This window comes from Cavia porcellus, unplaced genomic scaffold (genome assembly GCF_034190915.1).
Source record: "Cavia porcellus strain 051 isolate PalLab524CR breed Dunkin Hartley unplaced genomic scaffold, mCavPor4.1 scaffold_16, whole genome shotgun sequence".
NCBI lineage: Eukaryota > Metazoa > Chordata > Mammalia > Rodentia > Caviidae > Cavia > Cavia porcellus.
This window is the reverse complement of record NW_026947499.1, coordinates 11,180,131-11,200,129: the sequence shown is the minus strand read 5'-3', so window position 1 is coordinate 11,200,129 and position 19,999 is coordinate 11,180,131. Positions and strand designations below refer to the sequence as shown.

General features: G+C 54.5%; 1 protein-coding gene across 5 annotated transcripts in view; it reads left to right on the top strand.

Moving 5' to 3' along the window:
• Positions 1–863: 863 nt before the first annotated feature.
• The window catches only part of Rbm19 (RNA binding motif protein 19), a 91,129-nt gene continuing 71,993 nt past the window's right edge, over positions 864–19,999 (top strand). For 3 of the 5 annotated variants that reach the window (XM_003461361.5, XM_004999570.4, XM_004999569.4), the window contains exons 1-14: positions 864–1,030; positions 4,846–5,028; positions 6,430–6,549; positions 6,666–6,701; positions 6,927–7,125; positions 8,258–8,523; positions 8,924–9,004; positions 13,181–13,259; positions 14,635–14,706; positions 15,522–15,725; positions 17,387–17,517; positions 18,277–18,395; positions 18,756–18,852; positions 19,820–19,930. In XM_003461361.5, the coding sequence (XP_003461409.1) occupies positions 995–1,030; positions 4,846–5,028; positions 6,430–6,549; positions 6,666–6,701; positions 6,927–7,125; positions 8,258–8,523; positions 8,924–9,004; positions 13,181–13,259; positions 14,635–14,706; positions 15,522–15,725; positions 17,387–17,517; positions 18,277–18,395; positions 18,756–18,852; positions 19,820–19,930 (1,734 nt within the window). In that variant the 5' untranslated portion in view covers positions 864–994. Of the gene's footprint in view, positions 1,031–4,814; positions 5,029–6,429; positions 6,550–6,665; positions 6,702–6,926; positions 7,126–8,257; positions 8,524–8,923; positions 9,005–13,180; positions 13,260–14,634; positions 14,707–15,521; positions 15,726–17,386; positions 17,518–18,276; positions 18,396–18,755; positions 18,853–19,819; positions 19,931–19,999 lie in introns of all 5 variants that reach the window. The other 2 variants (XM_004999571.4, XM_023564635.2) reach the window with 2 other exon arrangements.

Here is a 19,999-nt window from a genome sequence, read left to right as displayed (position 1 = left end):
GACCTGCGCCAGAACCCACAAAACCTTAAATATTTATTTTCTGACTTTTTGAGGAAAAAACCTAGACAACTCTCACCTTCAGTGTATAAAGAAGTATTCATCCACCTATCTTTTGTCCCACCCCTTAGCAATGTCACAATGTGCACGCCTCCCACTGGCTGAGCACGTTGCAGCTGCAGGCATGCTATTTAAAAGTGAGTTAGCCTTTGCTGATTAAAAACAACAGGTAATTATTTAATTGTAAAAAAAAATCACCATGACAAAGGCGGCCCAATATAAATGTCGTCCCGTCCACCTGGAGACTCACCACCTCCTCCTGTCCCTAGAAGCAGTCACTGCCTGCACTTCCCTTAGAGATTTCAGGACCATCTGTTGTGGTTTGAGTGGGATGTTCCCCTAAGCCTCAAGCAGTCAGGGGGCAGCTTTGGAAATGGTTTGCCGGAAGAGTTTGGAAAGGTTCGGAGATGGAAGGAGTAGAGCTGTTCTGTACGGCAGATTCTGGGGCAGCGTGCTCAGTGATTGATTCATGATGCCTGGCAGATTGTAGGCCTCAGTTACCCTATGTCTAAAAAGGCACAGTGTCCCTTATCTTGCCCCTGCTCTTGGAGCTGTTTTGGAATTCAAATTAATAGGGACAAAGCAAGAAAACGCCTTTTCCTCAATTTTGGAGGTTAAGGATTCAGGAAATACCTACTGCTCTTGGGAACTGGCGCCCCCTGTCGACGATGCCGAGGCACTGGCGTCTTTAGGAGCTGGTGAAGAACCTGCGCCTGCGCAGAACTCAGGCACTCAGGCCCGCCTCTCAGGGGCGTGACTTCCTCTCGCTCCCGGGCTCTGGTCCCGCCTACTTCCGGGTAGGCGGGCCGACGTCTGAGCCACGTGACTTTGTTCCTGCTTGCTAAAAATGGCGGCGCCCAGTGTGGCAGCGTGAAAGTTGGAATCCAAAGACGCTGTCCGGTGGGGCTGGGATAAAAAGCGGTGGAGACTTTTCGCCATGTCGCGACTGATCGTGAAGAATCTCCCGAATGGGGTGAGTGAGGGTCCGGGACTTGGGATCTGAAAATAGGACCAGCTGGGAGTTGTGTGCCAAGGAGAGAAAGTTAGGGTTTTTGCTTTGGGAACTCCGGGCAGACCCGGAACCCCAAAGGACAGGTTTCTCCCCATTTGACTGCTGAGGAACAGGGAATGTGGCTGCAGAAGGTCTCACGGCTGACTTGTGGGTGCCTGACTCCAACCTGACGGTTCTTCTGGGGGAGATGCCCCACGCCCCGCTCCCAAGCCCCCTTGCCCTGCTCTCGCATTCGGGGGATGTGTTGGATTGGCACGTGGGGAGTATCACGGTGCGGAGTCGCGCGCGTTCTGTGTCGCTCTATCGATCCTGAGGGGAAGGAAGAGTTCTGAGCGGGTGTGCCGTTCATCTAGTAATTAGGGAAGGATGGCCGAGCCGTGCCTTTCTGTTTCCTTGGAGATCACCACAGAATCTGACTGTAGACATTCAATAAAAACTTGCGAGATAAATACTTGAGTGAAGAAACAGAAATGTAGATGCTCGGTGCAGGGTCGCGGTGTGGGTCCTTCTTCCCATGTCACTGTAAGAATGCTTGGGTGGAAAGCCCCACACCACTCCTGTGGCCTCTAAGCTTGTCCCGCATGTACATAACGAGCCACTTGGATGGCTTGGTGGCTGGGGGTGTCTTCTGACTCTTGCCTCTGTACAAATATACAGGACCGTCTGTTTCCCTAGAAAGAGAACAGAAAGTTTTTCTTTCTCCCGACTTGGTCAGATAGGAGAGCTTTATGACAGAGATTGTGAAAATTCAAACAGTATAACAGTATATAAAGTGGAAAGCAAAAACCTGCCCCATCCTCCTCCAGGAGTAACTATTTTTAGGATTCCCCGTAGGTGTCTCTGTGCATTTCTTGGCTGCCTTAGCTCCGTGTCTGTCTGCTGACTCTCCACTATGAAAGATGAGGCCCTTAAATCATCTGCTCCTTCCCTCTCTGTATTATTACTGTTTTAATTCTTCCATCATTCACCCTCGGTGGTGTATTTTTAAAATATTCATCCTTGCTCCATCCACCACCTGTCGGCTGTGCCTCTTCATGGCCCACTTTGGATGAGAATTCAGCGTGACTCACGTTTTTCACTCCCAGTTTCCGTCTCCTTGTGCAGCTCGGTGTAGCTCACTCTTTACATTGTTTGTCCTGTCCAACGAATGAAACCATTAATAACAAAAACATAAACAGTAGTAGCTAGCCCTTGGAAAGGTTTCTGTTTAGCTACACTGAACCAGGTGCCTTAAATAGAATAATTTAAATAATCCCTACCTTAACACTGACCATTTTAAAGGTAGAGGAATTGAAGATGAACTGAGTTGCCTGCAGAGACATGTTTGGTAATTTGTCTGGCAGGGACCGGATAGAGTCATCTGGTCCTTGAGTTTGCATTCCTGGCTACTGTGCCTACTGTCTTTCTTAGTATGCTTGCAGGAACTTTTCTTATTTTCCAGCAGGTGAAAAAGTTAGTGGTGAGGACTTGTGGTGTTGCTGACGTTGTGGATAGAGGTGGACAAACCCTGGTTCCTGTTTTCCTGGAGCTTGCAGGGTCGGCGGGGAAGACACAGACACCAGACCAAGGTGTAGGGATTGAAGTGTGAACCGTGTGCACGGGGAACACAGCAGTCCTGGGTTACCTGGCTCACCCCAGGGCTCTAGGAAAGGCTTCCTGGGGAGGTGATGGACTGAGCGTGAGGAGTTAGGAGGTCTCTCAGAAGTTTCTAGTAGAGGAATGATAGGATCAGCCTTTTTGTTTAGAGATAGGGTTCCCACTGTGCAGTTCAATGCACAATCAGCACTGGCATTGAACTCGCTTTGTGGCTCTGGCTGGCCTCAAGCCCAAAGCAATCCACCTGCCTCAGCATCCCATATGCTGGGATCACAGGCATGTGCCAGCATACCCGGCCTCCCAGCCCTTGAGGCACCATACCTGGCCTCCCAGCCCTTATTTATTTATTTATTGCAGTACCAGTGTTGAACCCAGGACCTCACAATAAGCTGTACCCCCAGAACTTTCTTCTCTTTTCTTATTTATGTATTTATTTATTTTTTTAATTAAATTGCCCACAGTGGGTTCGAACATGTAAGCCTCCTGCCTCAGCCTTCTAAAGCATTATAGGCAGGTGCTACCATCCTCCACTTGGTTTTTAATTTCAAGACAGAAATCACATTGCCTAGGATGGGTTTGAACTTGTGATCCTCCTACCTCAGCCTCCACTGGAATCACAGGCGCGTGCCACCACAGCCAGCTGAAGTTGCTGTCTTTCATACATCTGAGCTGAGCCATGGCCCTTGATTGGGTAGCCCTTGGGCAGATCATTTGTTTATCATCTGAGTATTCCATGTCCTCCTCTATGAAAAGAGGTATAAAAATTCATAACTCAGCAATTGCGAGATTTTGATGAGATCAGGGTGAAGAAGTGGCCTAGAGAATTTCTTCCTATCGGGTTGCCAATGCCTGTAGGTCCTTGTGTTTTGAGACTCATTTTTGGCTGTTGGTGGGTCTGAGTGTCCCCTCAACCTACTTGCACACACGCAGTCTCTCTGCTTGGAAAACCCTCGGGATTGTAAGGTGGCCCTGCGGGTGTTATGATGGGGAAGTGGGAACCAGCTCTGCCCTGCTCACATTGTAACAGTGTCAGGGTGTCACTTGCCCACTGCTGCCTAGCAAATTACCATAAACTTTGCAGTTTAAATAATACAAATGTGTTCCTATCATTTTGGAGGTCAGCACCCTAAAATCAAGGTTTGGGCGAGCTGCAGTCCTTTTGGAAGCTGCCAGGAAGAATCTGTTCCTTTACTTTTTCAGCTTCTGGAGGTACCCGCTCTCCTGGGCTCAGCCCCATCCTTCACCTTCAGCCTTCAAAGCCAGTGACATAGTACCTCCTGATCCTTGCCCTTCATTTTCACCCTTATATCTCTCTCTCAGCCTGACCCTCCTTCCTTCGTTTTCTAGGGCTCTTCTGATGGCATTAGTATCACCTGAAAATCCAAGATCACCCCCTCCCAATTCTCCATCAGATCTGCAGAATCTCTTGCCATGTCATACGACGTTAACCACAGGTTCCAGGGATTAGGATGGTGACATCTTTCCAGGGCTCCCATTGGCAGACTCTTACATAGCTCTTCATAATCTGATTTGTTTATTCTGACAAGTTTATATTAGGAGTCTGCTGTGTGGCAACCACAGTGCTGATTGTGCAATTGATCTAAGCCTCAAAGCAGCCTGGAAGGCAGGAAAGTAGCATTCTCAGAGCTTGTTTCTTTCCTCAGCAGTGGAAGGTGGGAGCCTGCCCTCGGGCATAGTCAGGAAGTGTTAGGTGATTGCTGGGACCTGGCCGCACAGATCAGCTTCCCTGTAACTGACACATAATATCCACTAATTTAAAGGAGGAAAGGTGTGATTGAGCTTGCAGTTTCAGGATATTTAGTCCCTGGTCGCTTGGCTTAAGATGGCTGTGGGACCTAACAGAGCAAAGCTGTTGTATTCATTACGGCCGGGAAGCAGAGCCAGGCAGCAGCACCAGAGAGGAGTAGACAGGGACTGACAGGGTACCAAGCTCACACCTCTGTGACACCCCCAGAGCATGCTTTGCTAACCCGCTAGGCGTTTCCTAATCCAATGAAGTTGAGGTAACAGGATTAACAGTCACCCCGGAAAAGCTAGCGACGCCCCCTCCTCATCCCAGCTCACCCTTGGGGTGTCTGGGGCCTCTGGGCCTGAGCCCATTTGTCCTTTTGCGCTGGGGATTCCCCAGCTCCCCCCTTGTGGCGTCCCCTCGGTTGCAGATGAAGGAGGAGCGCTTCCGGCAGCTGTTCGCCGCCTTCGGGACGCTGACCGACTGCAGCCTGAAGTTCACCAAGGACGGCCAGTTCCGCAAGTTCGGCTTCATCGGCTTCAAGTCGGAGGCGGAGGCCCAGAGGGCGCTGAGCCACTTCCACAAGAGCTTCATCGACACAGCCCGCGTCACGGTGAGTCTGGGCAGCAGGGGTCTCGCCCTCATTACCTGTCCAGTGATGCCGGTGATCAGTCCTTTGGCATTTGCTCCTGACTCTGTCTTTGTCACACTGCGGAGTCACGTGCCTTCCTGTGCGGGAGATTCCCCATGTGATGTTAGAGCTGTTGCTGGCTGCGTCTCTGGGGTTACTGAATCAGCACACGGAGGTGGGGCCTGAAAACACGCGTGTCTCCAACAGTCAGGCAAGGTCAGCACAGCTGTGGACCCTTAAGCTTCCGGCATCCCGTGCTGGCAGTGCTGTGGCAGGGCGGGCACCAGGGACTGGGGAGGAACAGGTGCCCCTCTCTGTTTGGGGGTGGGCATCCTGAGGGAGGACATTCCACTCGGATCACTCCTGCATTTAATGACACGGTAAAGCAGCCCTCGCACTTTGTTGACAAGGACAAAAACCAGAGAGGGGCAAGTATGTGTCATGACTGCATTTAGCACCAGCACGTCCCTCCGTCTCCGTGTGGCATCTGTGTGGAGGGCCTGCTGCTGGGATGGATTTTCACCAAGTTACAGGGCCCCTCTAGGTGACAGGACCAGATTTTCTAGAAATTCCCACTGTACTCTTCCACTGTGTGAACTGTGAGCCACAAACGCATCTCATCATTACAATCACATGCAAAGGCCCCACGAGAGGACTCCAGCTAAGTGGCAGTCTCTCTCCCTGGGAGAATGGTTGGCCAGCCAGCATCAGCCTTGGGTGTCACTCAGAGTGGCTGAGGTGGCACTGCCCACTGTGGACTCCCAGCTCTCCCAATAGGACCAGTGGTCCCACAGGTCGCCTTTGAGGGTGCATTTGAGGGTTAGGGCCCAAGAGGTATGAGGGCTTCATACTTAGTGCTCTTCCTGCCCCTCCAGGGTTACCCCGCTTTCCCTGTCCTCTTGAGCTGTTCTCTGGGGCCAGTGAGCTCGTATCACGGTGATTAATCTGAGAGCCCCGGCCTGCATTGCCCCTGGCCATGCACATGGCCGAGGTCTTATCACAGCTGTCCTTTGGCATGGATCCGCTCAGAAACTTGGTCACCCTTTTCCTGAGACACCCAAGGTTCCAGTGTCCACCCTGGATCACCCGAGACAAGCTGCTGTCCGTCTCTGTGCTTCGGTTTCCTGGTCTGGGATTGGCAGGGGAGCCCCTCCCCACACTGGGAAGCCATGTACCGACACTCACAGAGCCTGGGCCACAGAGACCATGCATGGGTTCCTAAAAAGTGACTTAAAATGACTTTCCAGGGGACACAGCCAGAGTTGGGGTGATGACACATAATTAGCTTCAGTTGACTCAAGTTCGTGGCAACTGCCTGTCTCTAAAGTCTGAGCCCCCCCAATGCCATGACAGCTGTGGAAAGCACCCCCTTTTTCCTCTCAGGTGGAGTTCTGCAAGTCCTTTGGGGACCCAACAAAGCCCCGAGCCTGGAGCAAACATGCACAGAAACCAACCCAAACCAAGAAATCTTCGCAAGACTCCACTGGCCCAGAAACTAAGCAAGTATGCAGATGTCACTCCATTTCTGTCCCCGTGTCAGCTGGGTGGTCCCTCCCAGGGCAGGGCGGACCGGTCCCTTGCACCTGTGTGACTGTCTCCATCTGTGCCTTTGCTTTTAGGACAAGAAGAAAAGGGGGCCGAGTGACCTGGAGAAGGTGAGCAGCCATTCATTGTGGAGGTGGGGCTGCCCTGGGGTACAAAGTGTGAGTCTGTGGCTTGTCTTCTTGTCCGGCTGGCCCACACCACCTTCTCTGGCCCTTGGGGTCGCTCTTGAACTGGGGTCGCACTTGCCCTCCCGAGGAAGGCGACCCCCGCCTGAGCCGGCTCTGCCTCTTCTCCTGTCCCTCTATGTCCCTGCCACACCGGCCTGGTGCCTGCAGCTGAAGGAAGATGCCGAGTTCCAGGAGTTCCTGTCAGTTCACCAGAAGAGAATGCAGGTGGCCACGTGGGCGAATGACATGCTGAACACTGAGCCCGCTAAAGGGAAGAGCAAGCCCGCCAGCGACTACCTGAACTTCGACTCTGACTCCGGGCAGGAGAGTGAGGAGGAGGCGGAGGCCTCAGGGCCGGAGCCAGAAGGTGAGGCCACCCGTGCTCCCTGCCAGGGTGTGAGCCCTCCCCATGCCTGCCCTCCGGCTGACTGCGGCTGGGGTCCCCTGTGTCCTACACCAGTGCTGGGCCAGCGGAACACTGCCCTCAGGGGCCCTCCAGTGGAGTTGTGAGCCCACTGCAGGGACCTCTGCCCTGTCAATTGGTCCCTCAACACTGCCTCAGGCCCAAGGACAGCACTGACCAAATCAGAAGAAGCTGTGTCCCCTGAGCTTCGTTCAGAGGAGGGGAGAGGAGTAGCAGGCTGAGCCGTGCCCCATTGAGGGTGGTGTCTGGTGACAGGTGCTTCAGAGAAAGCCAGCAGGGCCTGGGGAACTGGGGCTCACATTGGGCTAGGGAGAGGTGGGAGCCTTCTTTCTCCAGATCTCAGACTGGTGGCATAGACGAGTGAGGAAAGGAGCTCGCAGTGCTGAGGTGACTGCTGCGAGCTCCCCAAGAGCAGTGCAGGCCCCGCCCACCTTTCCCTCTGGGCACCATGAGGCAGTGTGCAGCACCCTCTTCTGTACAGAGTGCACCTCACACAGAGGATGCAAAGCAGCAAATTAGTAGAAGGGACGAGTTTGGAGACCTGCTGTGCAGCGTGGGGACAGGCATTAGAACTGGCGTATCGTACTTGATCGCCACTCCCCAAGCAGTAGGTGGCTGTGTGAGGAACTGACTGCTTCTCCTAGAGTGAGCGTGTTACTGGGCACGTGCGTGCTGTTACGTATTTTAGCACTGGCTGGGCACAGTGGCACCTGCTTGCATCCTTGTATTCAGGAGGCTGAGACAGAAGGATGGTGAGTTTGAGACCAGCATAGGCTGTGTAGTGAGTTCACAGCCAGCCTTAAGGCCCTATCTTAAAAAAAAAGAATGATCAGATAGTGTCCATAAAAGGGGTCAATGGGGTTGGTGATGAGGCCACAAACTCTCAGTGCCTGACACGTGAAATCCCAAAACCTCAGGAGCTGTGCCTGCCCTCTTGGGGCTCCTTAGCTTTGGTTTATTGCAGTCTTGGGCTCAGGGGCGCTGGTCATCCTGGGTGGGGCACTGAGGCCACCTGTCTTCTGCTGCCCTGGTTTGCTGGCGAAGCTCACTGACCCTGGCTTTGCTGCTTTTCCAGAGGAGCAGGACCTGGGGCCCAAGGAAGCTGTGCGGAAGGAGCTGTCGGACATGGAGTACCTGAAGTCAAAGGTGGTACGGGCTGACTCGGCCTCCTCGTCAGAGGAGGAGGAGAGTGAAGACGAAGCCGTGAACTGTGATGAGAGTGCGGCCGAGGAAGAGAAGGAGTCCACCATGCCAGCCCAGCAGGAGACAGAGCGCAGGGCGGCCGGCCTGGGACACAGGGCCCCACCTGGGCATGGCAGCCCTCAGGTCAGGAAAGCTGAGGTGCGTGTGCATCTTGGGAACAAGGACCGAGGGACAGAAGGAGGGCCATGCTTGTGTTTGCCCACGCTCCCTGCTGCCTGGAGAGCTGTGCAGACTGCAGCCTGCCCCTGGCTTGCTGCACGTGACTGTCACCCAGAGTCACAGGGCGGAGGGGTGCAGGTCACCCTCCACATTCAGCAGCACAGCATCTGCAAAGTGCTAGATGTGGCTTGTGGCACTGAGAGGTCCCCACACCAATGGCAGCAATGTCCCTGTGCCCTCAGGGCTCCTTCCTGACCCTCTGGCCCTCCCCACAGCCTGGGATCGGACACGCCCTCCTGGCCTGAGACATCCCTGTCCACCTGCTGCCTCGGCACCAGGAACTCACTGAGCCCCCTCTCTTTGTCCCCCCAACCCCCAGGTGGAGAAAGCAGCCAACCAGAAGGAGCCCACCACGCCCTACACCGTGAAGCTGCGGGGCGCCCCATTCAACGTCACAGAGGTATGTGCTCGGCGGCAGCCGGGGGTAGGAGCCGCGGGAGCAGCAGGTGAGGGTGGGGCAGCAGGGGAGCCGAGGATGTGATCGAGGAGAAAGCAGAGGCCAGAGAGGCTGATACTGGCCGTCTCAGCCGTGTCAGGATGTTGTCATCAGCAGGAAGCAGACACCTGCCTCAAGGCGGGAGGACTGGCTTCACTCACCCATGGCCACCCTGGGGCGGGCAGACTCTGCATAGGGGGCCGGACGGGTGGCTGGTGAATATGTAACGCCTCATGATCAGCGCAGCCTCCTGTGTGCCGCCTCCACTCTGGGCTCACAGCACAGGAGCAGTTAGACGTGGGTAAGCAAATAAGCATGGCTGTGCTCCATGAAACTGGGTGTAAAAAAGGCAGCAGGGGCTGGAGATTGAGCTCAGCGGCATAAGCTCCTGCCTGGCAAGTGCAAGGTCCTGAGTTCAATTCCTGGTACCAAAAAGCAGGCAGCAGGCCAGAGGGGGCCATGGTTGCATCTGGGGCTAAAAGAGCAGAGAAAATAGAGCTAAATAAAAGAATATAAAGTCACCATAGCTGGGGTGGCTGTTAACCGTCGCCCACACTGAGTGGACGTAGTCAGGGAGCACTGAGGATGCAGGTGTGATGACCGCAGATGCCATTGGCAGCCGTGCTGGGCTCACTGTGCCCACAGGTGACAACCACCCCCATGGTGCCTTCTTAAACCTGTTTTTTCTTCATTCCCAAACGTGGACCCTGGTCTATTTTTATTTATTTGACCTTGTGTGTGTTTAAACTGTCATGTACCGTTAAACTGTACTATCATGTACAGTTTAAACACATACCTTCATCCTGCGGAGTCGGTGTGAATGTAGCATCTTTTTGCATCCCTTCCCCGCTCCATTGATGTCTTTCTGTATTTAAAACCCTTTCTTCAGAAGAGGTGTTGGGAAACCTCTTTCTCCTCATCCTGATGAATGCAAACATTTTCAGCACTGACTGAGCAGGGCCGCAGCATTCTTCATATAGCCTGGGGTTCCTTACTAGCCCTTTTCTTTGACGTATTTACGCTGAATAAAGTAGAAGGTGGGGGTGGTTTTAGCTATAACAAATCCTAATGCAAATTGTGCATGGTGGTACCTGTCTGTAATCCCAGCACTTGGGAGGCTGAGGCAGGAGGATCGCTGCACATTCGAGACCTGCTTACAAAGTCAGCTCAAGGCCGGCAGGACTACACAGCGTGACCCTGTCTGAAAAAGAAAAAGCAAAAGTGTCTGAAAAACAAACACAAAGGCACTTCTTTGCAGCCAGAGCTCAGTGGACTATTTTATGTAAGTCAGACACTAGTTTAGTCTTTGTTAGCTGTGTAATCTGTACCATTCTTCTTCTTTCTTTGAAAGCTGTTTTGACAAGGTGCGGAGCCACTGCCAGCTCCCGGCCGCATGGAAGCAGGCCAGGTGCCAGTTGGGCCATGCCCCAGCTAGTCAGGGAGCCCTGTCCCGGTGAATGGTGCCTATGGGCATGTGCGTTTCTAAGAAACGCGCCAAACATCACCTCTCACCCTTGTTGTCGCTTGATCTGATCTGTCCTCTTCCACCCAAGGCTGAGACTGCCGTTTCCCTGAGCCTGGTGTGGTGGTACCAGTATGACAGGCAAAAGTGGACTCATGTTTCAATTGACATTTTAAATTCAGATGACATCGGTTTGTAAACAGAGTATTTCTCCTGGTTTGGGAAAACGTGAGTCTTTTTTTCTCTCAGTGTTCATCTCTTTTGCTAATCTGTGTATTTATAAATATTTCCAATAGTGACAAATCTGTGTATTCACAAGTACAGTACTTCAGAGTTCTGAGGTGCAGCCACTTGGGTTTTATATGAGCATTGTCTGAATTTTGGGCCACAATTCTTTCAGTACCAACCGTGCAGGAAGCCACGTGTTTTATTTATTTAAGAAAGTAAGTTAGATGCCTGCTGGCAAACTTAATGCTCAGAAGTTTGTGCATTTTCTCCTCACAAACAATAATAGAAAAAACAATGGAAAAAAAATTTCTGTATCAACCAAGCAGATAAACTCACTAGTCTTACAAATGTTGCTTGTGGAAGGGGACCTAATGGACATTCTAACAGAATCTTCATAGCTTCTGTACAAAGAAAATGTTGAGTTTCACTGAAGGACTTAAGAACCCTTATGCATGGAAAGCCAGGCTGCGTTCCCAGAGTATAAAAATTCTAGTGCTTCCCTCACTAGTGAAAGAACGGAGAAGTTTGGTGCGATCACACTTAGGGTGTCCTCGGAACCGGGTGGGGTGTGGGGGGCAGCCAGAAGCCTGCTGCAGGGGAGCCCTCCCTTGCTGCTGAGGAGAAGTCACTGTAAAGCTGCAGTGGTCAGAACAGCTGGGTTTAGGGGCCAGGGCTGACTGGGTACTGGACGTGGCAGATTATTCCATAAATAGTAACGGGGAAGTCAGTTACCTTTGCAGGATTTTCATTTTGAAGTTTTGCTGTTTTGGCAAACAGGAATGGAAGTCAGGGTGTCCTGCGTGCCGGATAGGTGTTGTAGCCCTGAGCTCCACCCCTGGCCCACTCTTGTGAAGAAAAACGAAAGAACAGTGGACCCCTGTCTTTGCAACACAAATTTAGGATGCATTAAGGATTCAAGCTTTAAAAGTGTCTTTTTAAGCAATTGGCAAAACTTGATAGCTATAAGGAAAAAGATGGATTGAATTAGTTACACACCAGTTAAGACTTGTTAGGCGGAGCCGGGGATTTAGCTCAGCAGCGTAAGTGCTTGCCTGGGAGCGTGAGTTCAATCCCCGGTACCCCCTCACAAAAAAAAAAGACTTGTTAGGCAACAGATGTCATAAACAAAGGTAATGCCAGGCCACAGCTATCATTTTTAGCCTCTGATGCTCAGACCTTCCACATGCTGTTGACTCAGCCTTCGGAGGCAACTTGAGCTATCAGAACCAGGGTGCCCAGGTCTGTGCTGACCTATTCCCTTGCCAGGAACCTACCCGCAGGTGAATTACCAGGTCCGCCAAGATCTGAGCACACGGATGCTTGCAGCAGCCTTCTTACGTTGCTGTTTCATTTATAACTTCATTTATGGTCATTTCATTCATAGAAACACAACACTGGAAGCAGCCTTAAGCTCCGTCACTGGGGAACTGGTTCTAGCTGTGCTTCTCAGTCGGATGAGCTGCCCCCCCGGAACATAGGACAGTGTTTGGGGACATTTCCAGTTACCAGTTTTTGGGGGTGGGCATCTAGGGAGCAGAGGCCAGCATGCTGCCAGATAGCTGTAGTGCACAGGTTGGCCCCACAGCACAGAGCTGCCAACCCCTCCAGTCAGCAGTGCTCCTGTGAAAAAACCCTGGCATAACAAAACTGTGCCCTACTGGAGCAGCGGAGTCCAGCATGTCATTAAAAGGATGCTCCGTTGCTAGTGGGCGCCCACGATGAGGAGCCCGTTTGAAAGCATTTGGTGACTTCAGCATGCGTGGTATTCCTGTGAAAACTTCAGGATCTGCCGGGCTTCTTGTGCATGTGCTTTGAATTTTAATTACATGCAGTGGTCTGGGCCTTGAGCTGGCTTAACCAGTGAACTCCATGGATGAAAATGGGTTTACAACGTTTGTTTAACAGGAAGTCAGTGAGAAGCAAGAGTGTAAAGCTGGTCGTTGGGATTGTGGATCTCTCTTAGTTCCTTATTTGCACTTTCAGTTTTTGTTAGCATATCACGCCTTATGTGTTTTGCTTTTTTAAAATGTATTTAGGTCATGCCCATGTCCAAAATGGGGAGTGGTCACGAAAACAGGGACCCGAGCACGCTCTCACTTCAGGTTTAGACCATGGAATGTGGTGGTCCAAACAGATCTTTATAGTTTCATGAGAAGTGGAAAAGGCAGATGGAACCCCACGTAAATTTTAAAATCTACTCGGAGGATGGAAACCGGTGCCTTAAAATGCTGACGGTGACATTCTTCTGTATGTTACTTATTTCTTTCAAAATGTTCTCCGGGTAATTTTGAGAAAAGGTGCGTGTAATTTTAAAGGAAAGATGACACATTCTAAAGGATGAGATGCTTTGCAGTCTTCTTCTCACTCGGAGATTTTGCCCCCTATCTCTTTATTAGATTGCACTTGTAGTCCTGGATTGATAATGGAAAACGTTTTTCATGTTCTTACAGAAAAATGTTACAGAGTTCCTGGCGCCCCTGAAGCCGGTGGCCATTCGAATAGTGAGAAACGCTCATGGGAACAAGACAGGTGAGGCCCCTGGGCTGTCGGGTTGAGGGCAGGCATCCGCCACCTTTTTAGACCCGGCAACCAGTTTCATGGCTAAGGTTTTCCCACTGGCTGGGGCAGGTGCAGGATACTCAGGGTAGTGTCGCCCCCTGGCAGGGCAGTGCAGGGTGCGGTTTGCACCCTGTGAGAGTCTAATCCTCCACCCAGCCAAAACCTTCGGCTCCTCCGCCGCCGTCCACCTGCTGTGCAGCCTGGTATCTAACGGTGGCCCAGGGACTGGGGACTCCCAGGTTAGAGGAGCAGATGTGCTTGTCACAGATTGGGGCCACTTGTTGAGAGGAAAAACTTTTTTTGGTACTAGGAATCAAACTCAGGACCTGGCACTTGCCAGGCAGGCGCTGTGCCGCTGAGCTGTGTCCCTGGTGAGGAAAGCTTCAAGGACAGCAGTTTTTTTCTTGATTCCTTTGTTTTCCTACTGTGTCCTCAGTTCTGTGATTGTGATTAAACTGTTGGGGACAGTGGTTGATTTCTTGTCCCCACCCCACCTACCTGGCCTGTAGTGACAGAGTTTTACCTATGTCTCCGAGCCCCAGCCTGCGCTTCCCCCAGGCTCTCCTGTTCCTTAGACAGACACCGTGGCGTTGAGATTGTGGCCAAGTCCAGGGGCGGCCTCGGTAGGTGTTCCCGCCCCCACTCCAACCTCAGAACCCGGGATCTGGCTGCCCTGGGGTGGGGACCCTGGGGGAACTGGGTGCTTGCCGCCAGCCTACTTGCTGGCCAGGCCAGGAAACACAGTAGCAGGGCAGTGACATCCGGGCTGTGATCACATGGCCGTGGGAGTCCAGCACTGTGGGGTGTGCTGTCCCTGGCAGGAAGAGAGGAAGAGGCTGCTGGGCAGAGTAACAGGTTTCCCAGGCCAGCGCTTGAGGAGGAGCAGGCCTGTGCCTCAGGGATGGTCTGGCCCCCGGTGGCCTGTGTGCCCCCTTAGCCCCAAGGCCTGCTCCCCAGGCTGACCGACTACTGGCCTTCCCCCTCACCTTGTACACCCACTCATATACAGTGGTAGGCAGGGGAAAGAGCCTGGCTTCAGATCCCAGGCTTCCGAGCTCGCACGGGGACCCAGCCTCAGCGTCCACATCTGTGCAGTGGATGGACCCTGTGCAGGACTCAGCTGAGGTCTGAACAGTCCCATGGACACCATTATCAATGTCAGTGGTGCTGATGCCGGTGGTGTCCCCTCGAGAGACCAGACAGGAAGTGGAAAGGAGGGTCGTCCAGTTGTCAGGGCTGAGGCAGGGGCTCCCCACTCTGCACCCAGCACAGGGCAGGTGTCCCCATGACTCCCGCAAATGTGCCAGGATCCGCAGAGCTCACCTTCACCATCGTCCCCTCTCAGGGTACATCTTTGTGGATTTCAGCAGCGAAGAAGAAGTGAAAAAAGCCTTGAAATGTAACCGCGAATACATGGGTAAGGAGCCCCAAGTCGCAGCAGTCACAGAGTGCACAAGCGTATGCGCGTGGGGTGCGCTGTGCATCCTCCGCCAGCCATAGCTCTGTGCATGGGGACTGCAGTCCCTGCCCCACAGCTGCCACAGCAGGGGGAGGCCGGCAGCGAGGAGCAGTGAGCAGCACCGTGTGTGGGAAGCAGAGCAGGGGAGGCTCCCGCAGGGCCAGGCAGATGGAAATGGCGTCTTTAACAGCATCGTATCTGCTATGCCCTGGCCGAGAGGGGTTGTAGGCCGCACGCTTGCAAGCTTGGGCTGATGGGGCAGGATGTCCAGTCACCAGAACACCGAGTGCACAGTCCTAGGGCTGGGCGGACGCAATCTCTGATCTGTCCTTGGACTGGGGGTGACCCAGTGTGGGTTCTCAATCAGGAAGATGGGGCACTTGGGCGGGAGGTGTTCCTTGAGCACCTGGTCCTTTGTGTGGGCACGAGTGATAGGTTAGCTAAGGAGGCACACGCGTGCAGCGACAGCTCAGCAGCAGGTTCGGTGCTTTCCCAGAGTCAGGCTGTGCCTAAGACCCATCCCACTGCGCGCAGCCAGCAATGTCAGAGGTCGGGCCCCAGAACTCAGGCTGCGTCCCCATGCTCCAGGATGGCCCAGATGGGCTCCCTCAGGTCAGAGTTGTACCACAAGATGAGTGAGGTCCCTGGGGCACAGGCTCCACCCCCACGCACCTTGGATGTGGCATCAGAAAGTTAGAAGAGCTCTCACAAGCCAAAGTGCCTGCCATTCCAGGGCTCCCCCACCCCTCACCCTGACCCCCACCCTCTTGTAGGTGGGCGTTACATCGAGGTGTTCAGAGAGAAGCAGGCCCCTGTGGCCAAGGCGCCCCCGAAGAACAGCAGCAAAGCTTGGCAGGGCCGGACGCTTGGGGAGAACGAGGAGGAGGAGGACCTGGCCGACTCCGGGAGGCTCTTTGTACGCAACCTGCCCTACACCAGCACCGAGGAGGACCTGGAGAAGCTCTTCTCTGCCTACGGTAGGCGTACTCCCCACCTCACCCCCCGGGCTACGGCATCCTGGCAGCAGGTCCTCAGGGCTATGACGAGGGCTCTGACACAGTCCTGGGCCAGCCCCATCGGCCTTTCCCCAGCTACTGACCTCAGGCAGAGGGCTCCAGCCTGCGTGTCCTTTGTCCCATCTGTCGTAAGGGGCTCCTGTCCCTCAGCTGCTACAGTCTCAGTGTCGACTTCTGCCCTCTGAGCTCATACTCTTCACTTTTGCTCTGAATTGCCAGGCTGCGGGGATGGAGATGTCTCCCTTACCTGCATCCTGAGAAACCTCTGCCGTGCCAGCCAGCAGCCCAGTGTTAGTGGAGGGGCTGGTTTCATGTGTGCCTGTTGCTCTCAAGCTAAGAACTGGGCTGCCTGTGGCTCTGCTGGGTCATGCAGGCTGTGTGGGCATTGAAAGGAAGGAACAGGGGGCTCAACAGGGGACAAGGACCTGCTGCCTGTGAAGTCCATGGTCACCTGGAGGCCAGCATGGGTGCTGCAGGATCAGGGAAGCTGCATAGGAGCTCCAGGGCCATCCTGGAGCAGAGGAGTGCATAGGAAGGGCAAGAGACCCTGAGCTGTGGGCAAGGAGACCCCAGGCTTGGGGACAAGAAAGCCTTGCGTGGGACCTATTGGTAGGCTGTCGATGTCCGCTCCCGGCCGGCAGGAAGGACACACGACAAAGTCTGGTAGTGGACAACCTTTTCTTTTTATTTTCCTTCTCCGTACAGCCTGCCCTGGGTTCTCCCAGCTGAAGCCTCCTCTGGTCCGCTCCCCGCGGCTCCTTTTGTGCTTCAGTCTGCCCCAAAGCCTCTACCGGTCCGCTCTCCGCGGCTCCTTTTGTGCTTTTACTTCTGGGCTTCTACCTGGCTTCTTCTTCCGCCCAGGGGTGGCACCGGTATATATACGGGTACAGTGTCCAATCATGTTAAAGTAAGCAAGGCAAGCTGATTGGCTAACATCATCAGTTGCCAGGCAGACTATATTGTTGAGCGGGTTGTTTACGCGGTAAGCAGGAAACTAACATATTCGATGGGAGGGGTAATCTACCTCAGGCTTTGCTCTTTACCACAGGCCGCACGTCCGCCGCGCAAGGCGAGCTATCACAGACGCGGCTCCCAACAGTAGGCAAGGTGACGGCTTCTCCAGCTGATGTCCTGCTCACCAGGTTCCCTCACGTGGGCTGGTGACCCAGTTTGGGCTGCAGGGCTGGGCAGACCCTCCCCGGAGAGGCTTTGTCCAGAGATGGGGTGAGGTGTCTTACTGGGGAAGGAGGAGACCCAGAGTGGGACGTGGCTACTCTGCAGACCTCCAGCTAGCACTGACAGGATCCTGAACAGCAGCAGTGCTGGCGGTGCTGGCCCATCACATGTCACATGCTAGCACGCTCCACCCAGGCCAGATGCCCTCATGCCACAGTGGAGGGAGACGCCGATGCCTGTGCACTCCGGTGACTTCCCCGTGCAGCCACCGTGCAGTGTGGGCACCTCACCCTCCACTTTGGACAGACAGTAGGGAGCGTCAGGTGACACCCTTGACCTAGATTTGGTCACCCTGGGCCAAGCAGTCGCAGTTACCCAGAGCAGTTGTCCCACACTCCTATGGGTCACCGTGACTCACAAGGGACCGACCTGTCTCCTGTCCTCAGGTCCCCTATCGGAGCTTCACTACCCCATCGACACCCTGACCAAGAAGCCCAAGGGCTTCGCCTTCGTCACCTTCCTGTTCCCCGAGCACGCTGTGAAGGCCTATGCGGAAGTGGACGGGCAGGTGTTCCAGGTGAGGGGCTCTGGGGGTGGGAGGCTGTCGGTGTGTGCACATGGGTGCATGGGTCTGTATTTTGTGCCTAAGACCTGGAGATGACCTGGTAGGCTGTGACCTTGGAAGAGCTGTGACAGGGCTCTCTGCAGAGAAAGGGCCCTGGTCTGTTCCCCTCACTGATCTGTAGCACCTGGAACAGCACTTGGCACAGGGTGGGCCCAGAGCATTTGTAAAATGAATAAATGTGCCCTTGCTGCCAGTAAAACCTCCTCAGCAGGGGAGTGAACCCAGAGGGGTCTGCCAGGCTTGGTGGTGTGTGCCTGTAGCCCTAGAATCCTGGAAGGCCGAGGCAGGTGGATCGTCAGGTTTGAGCCCAGCCTGAGCAGTTTAGCGAGACCTTGTCTGAAAATTTTTAAAAGTGGGGGCCGGTGGTTGGGGGTGTGACTCAGTGTGAAGGCCCTGAGTTCAGTGTTCAGTCCTGTGGAGTAAGAAAAGCGCTGCCGTGCAGAGAAGGAGCGCTGAGCTCGCCCCGCTCCCCAGGCTGCCTCCTTGCGCTCGGCCCCTTCTTTCTTTCTCCCTGGTCACCAGGCCTCGTGTGGCCCTCTCAGGCAGGGGCTGCCCGTCTGCATCAGCTCAGATGGACGGAGCGGCCACCCTGCCTGGTGTCCTTGTCCTTCAGCCCCAGCTTCTGCCAAGCGAACGCGGTGTCCTCTGCTGGCCGCTGGCGTCCTTGAAGGGGGTCCTTGAAGCTCATCCCCCCCACCCCGCCCCCCACAGGGCAGGATGCTGCACGTGCTGCCGTCCACCATCAAGAAGGAGGCTGGGGAGGAGGCCGGTGCCCCGGGGTCGTCTTATAAGAAGAAGAAGGACGCCAAGGACAAAGCCAACAGCTCCAGGTCCCCAGCAGCTAGCAGTGGCTTCTGAGCCCCTCAGCCCTCGCTCCTGCCTGGCCAGGCCGCCCGCACCCTCTCACTTTGCAATGGGTGCAGTCCGGAGCCCCCCAGCCCCGGTTTCTTCATCTGCAAAGCGGGGCCGGCAGTGCGGTGCCTTGGTTGTACGGTGCTGTGTGACATGTGCCCAGCCCAGAGGCAGTGGTGACACTTGAGCACTTGCTGGTGTCCCCGCCTGTCCGGGTCTCAGACAGCTGTGCTGAGCCCGTGACAGGTGGGCTGTGGCGGGGGGCCCCAGAAGGCAGACCCCAGGCTGCAGCACTTGCTTCCCCTGTACCCTGACTGCGCCTCGCCTCCACCTCGCAGCTCCCACAACTGGAACACGCTGTTCATGGGGCCGAACGCCGTGGCAGACGCCATCGCACAGAAGTACAGCGCCACCAAGAGCCAAGTGTTCGACCACGTGAGTGGGGACTTGGGCGTGTCCTTGTGGGCTTGTGCATGCCGTATGTCCACAATTAGACATCAGCTGAGTGACTCTTAGACCAAACTGGGGTGTCCCCTACCAGGGGACAGAGGCAACATGGAGGTGCCTCTTAGTTTTAGCCTCCATTGTCTTTAACCCTCTTCTACAGGCCGCCGAGGTCAGTGCTGTCAGAGAAGGACAGCCCATGCCACCTCTGTGACTGTAAATGCAGCCACATTGCACAGACAGGCAAAGTTACAGATAATTTTAATACATTTTACTGAGCATGTCCAGTGTATTACATCAACATAGGGGCAGTGCTAAGGAAGTTACAGGATATTTTTCATCCTTTTCTCCTGACTAAATCCAGTGTCTCTTAGACTCGGCACAGTCCTGAGCTGACTGTGACCCATTTCCAGCACACCGTGGCTCTGGGGCTCATGGCCACTGGTCAGGGCTTCGCAGCCTGGCCTGAGTCTGGAGAAGGACCTGAGTCGTGGCTGGGGCTCAGGTCCCTGCTGAGCCCGGAGCTCAGCAGTGCTGGGAACTGAGAGGGTCCCCCACCCGGCGCCTTCTAGCGGAGGATGACCCTAGCCGTGACCAGCGTGAGGGACAGTAAAGCCTGAGGCAGTGTGGGCTGCAACAGCAGGGGCAGGCAGCAGGGTGACAGGGAAGCAGAAATGGGACAAGAGACTAGTGTCACGAGTGAGGGGACAGCAAGCTGGGTGGGTAGGAGCAGCAGAGACCCTCCTGCCCAGAAGGTAGAAGTGGGCACGGGGCAGTGCGGGAAGGGGAATCTGAGGGCTGTGAAGTCCCGGATGTACGGTATGTGACGTCAGGGGCCAGAGCCACGGCAGCACCGACAGAGCCCATTTCTCCCGTGCCGCCTCCTCAGCCGCTGGTCGAGGAAGCAAGAACGTCAACTACCCGACAGGCAGTAGGCATCTTCCTTTCCCTCCCACAGGAGACCAAGGGCAGCGTGGCCGTGCGTGTGGCCCTGGGGGAGACGCAGCTGGTCCAGGAAGTGCGGCGCTTCCTGCTGGACAACGGGGTCTGCCTGGACTCCTTCAGCCAGGTGGGTCCTCGCTGCCCCTAGCAGGCCACCGCTGCACGGGAACCTGCAGGCTTGCTTCACATGAGTGTC